Raw genomic sequence first — 2,500 nt, 5'->3', positions numbered from 1 at the left:
GCTAACAAGGATGTATTCGATCTGTATTTCTAAATGTATTTACACTACACAGGATAAAGTGGGGTTTGTTGTGATGTAAGTGAAATATTTTAACGTTTTGAGTTCTTGTAGTTTTGTCTAAGAGTAATGTAAAGATGTATTTATTTTATTTTCCAATGATCATAACTAATTTGTGTGTATGCACATGTACCTAAGACCATATCTTTGTAGGCTTACAGCTACTAATAAAATTATTATTGTTGTCATTGTTTTTAGCATATTGTATGGGTATCAGATAGGTATACAGACAATGCATATTTCAATTCCACTATACTGAATTGCAAATGATCATTACAAAAATCAGACTTTGGATGGTCTGTTTTGATAACCACTCCCATAAGATATTGCACTTGCAAAGAATTCGTCTCACTAAATGTACCTAAAGGAGGATGAGAAGACGCATATTATTTTTTTTACATTTGCAAAGTGCATCAGCTAGTCTTAGAGCTTACTGCACGGTCACAGGGTCGGATCAACACATTTCGAAAGGGGGGGGGGGGCATGGGAATGTGGAAGCCACCACCATGAAGAACACATTAAGATATTCCTCATCCAAGATTCTGTCGGGTGCACAGGTATTCATAGACATATTCCTTGTGTTAATACAAGGAAAAAAGGCATTAAAAAATAATAATAAAATATAAAAATCCTCCTGCACCACCATCTTTTGGATCTGGAGAAAGGTGCGTTGTGATTAGTTTGTGTCTAAAGCCCCAGGTATGCTCGGATTGTTTCTAATTATATGAATTTTGTCAATAAGCAACCCATTCAATATGTTTCTCAACAAGGATATCTCAAAAATCCACTTGGATATGCAATCAAATTTTGCCTCTACAGACAGGATAAGCTCTCATCTCTGTAATCGATACAGATGAATAAATAGATAAACATTTAGGACACTTACGGGTGTTCTTATGCCATCTTCCAGACTTGAAAAACTCTTCAAGTACAGTGCCATTGAAGATCAAGTCCAAGTCAGCCAAAACAAAATGAAGATTTGGATAGTGGTCGAGCAGACGACCAGGCAGGGTGTCAGTGTTGTTCACTATCGGCGAAGTCATCACATACCACACATCAGCGTTCGGATTCTCACGAGTGTAGCTTTAAACAAGAAGTCATTTAGTAAGTTGTAAAGTTAAATGCACTATGATACGATTTATGCAAAGTTGTAACTCTAATGAACCAGTGAAGAAAATATATAATTCAATATTATTCATGTTCAGTGGTGAACGTTATTGTGTTTGTTGTGTTCCTTGCACACACACACACACACACACAGGGTGAGAGTTTTGAACACAGGTGTTATCTTGTAGGAGATGCACACCTATGGTCAACATTCCACACCTGTTGGCTTTGATAGCCTCCAACAATTTCTGTAGCAGTGAACACTAGTAATCTCTTGTGATGGTACCTTTGGCCACGAAAACAATCATAACTACTGCATGCTGGTCCCAAAAGACTATGAGAATGACCTGAGGGTGTTTCATCCTGGGGAATTAGTCTGTTAAATAAGTCCTGATTTTAATGGTAATGGCTAAAAGAACCTTAGAACAAAGGACTTCTGCCTGCATATGGAAGGGTCTGAGTAACCTGGGAACCCATTAAAAAAACAACCTTTGCATACGCAGATGCATATATGTGTATGTGTGTGTGCATATATATATTCCATATGTATATATATGACATATCACACACACACACACACACACATATATATATATATAAGTATGTATATGTATATATATATATATATATATATATATATGTATATACATGTATATATATAAATATATATGAAATATATAGAGAAATATATATATATATATATATATATATATATATATATATATATATATATATATATATATATATATAACATGTCCATGAGTCTTACCTTTCAACAGAACACCAGGCACGGTAAGAAGGATTGGACTTGCAAGCACTTTCGACCAAAAACACGTTTTTGTCCAGTGAAGGTATTATGTCCCTGAAAATGTTATGAAATTTATTACACATAATTAGCGCCATAAGAAGCAATAATTTATTTAATATTTGTATCTATTCATATGTCTACATCAATATTACCTGACTTACCATCTTTCTATCTACTTTCATTTCTTATCTATATTATCACATCTGGCCTTATTTGTCTGTCTACAAACTATGTCTATCCCCCAAACAAACAGACGCCAACTACACATCGCCTTTATAGACATCATGAACACATTCTCACTCTCGCAAACAGTATTCAACCCAACGCGAATACAAATCATCACACTTCCAGCTGGCGACGGAGGCCCTTCAACCACTATCCACATGCTAGACTACCTCACAAGCATCACAACTCACATAACACAGGTCATTCCCGGACTAAGTGATCACGACATAGTTCTTGTTGACGTAAACCTCTGATCAACCAGCCTGAAACATTCCATAAACTGTTATCAATAATCACATACCA

General features: G+C 35.4%; 1 protein-coding gene across 1 annotated transcript in view; it reads right to left on the bottom strand.

The window, feature by feature from the left end:
• The window catches only part of LOC113819942 (lactosylceramide 4-alpha-galactosyltransferase), an 18,167-nt gene that overhangs the window by 7,782 nt on the left and 7,885 nt on the right, over nucleotides 1-2,500 (bottom strand). Inside the window, exons 4-5 of the mRNA XM_027372182.2 lie at nucleotides 1,934-2,026; nucleotides 944-1,140 (exon numbers count right to left, since the gene is read on the bottom strand). Coding sequence (XP_027227983.2) covers nucleotides 944-1,140; nucleotides 1,934-2,026 — 290 coding nt within the window. The remainder of the gene's footprint in view (nucleotides 1-943; nucleotides 1,141-1,933; nucleotides 2,027-2,500) is intronic.

Source organism: Penaeus vannamei, chromosome 20, assembly GCF_042767895.1.
Source record: "Penaeus vannamei isolate JL-2024 chromosome 20, ASM4276789v1, whole genome shotgun sequence".
In the NCBI taxonomy this organism is placed as follows: domain Eukaryota; kingdom Metazoa; phylum Arthropoda; class Malacostraca; order Decapoda; family Penaeidae; genus Penaeus; species Penaeus vannamei.
This window is presented reverse-complemented; position numbering and strand designations above follow the sequence as displayed.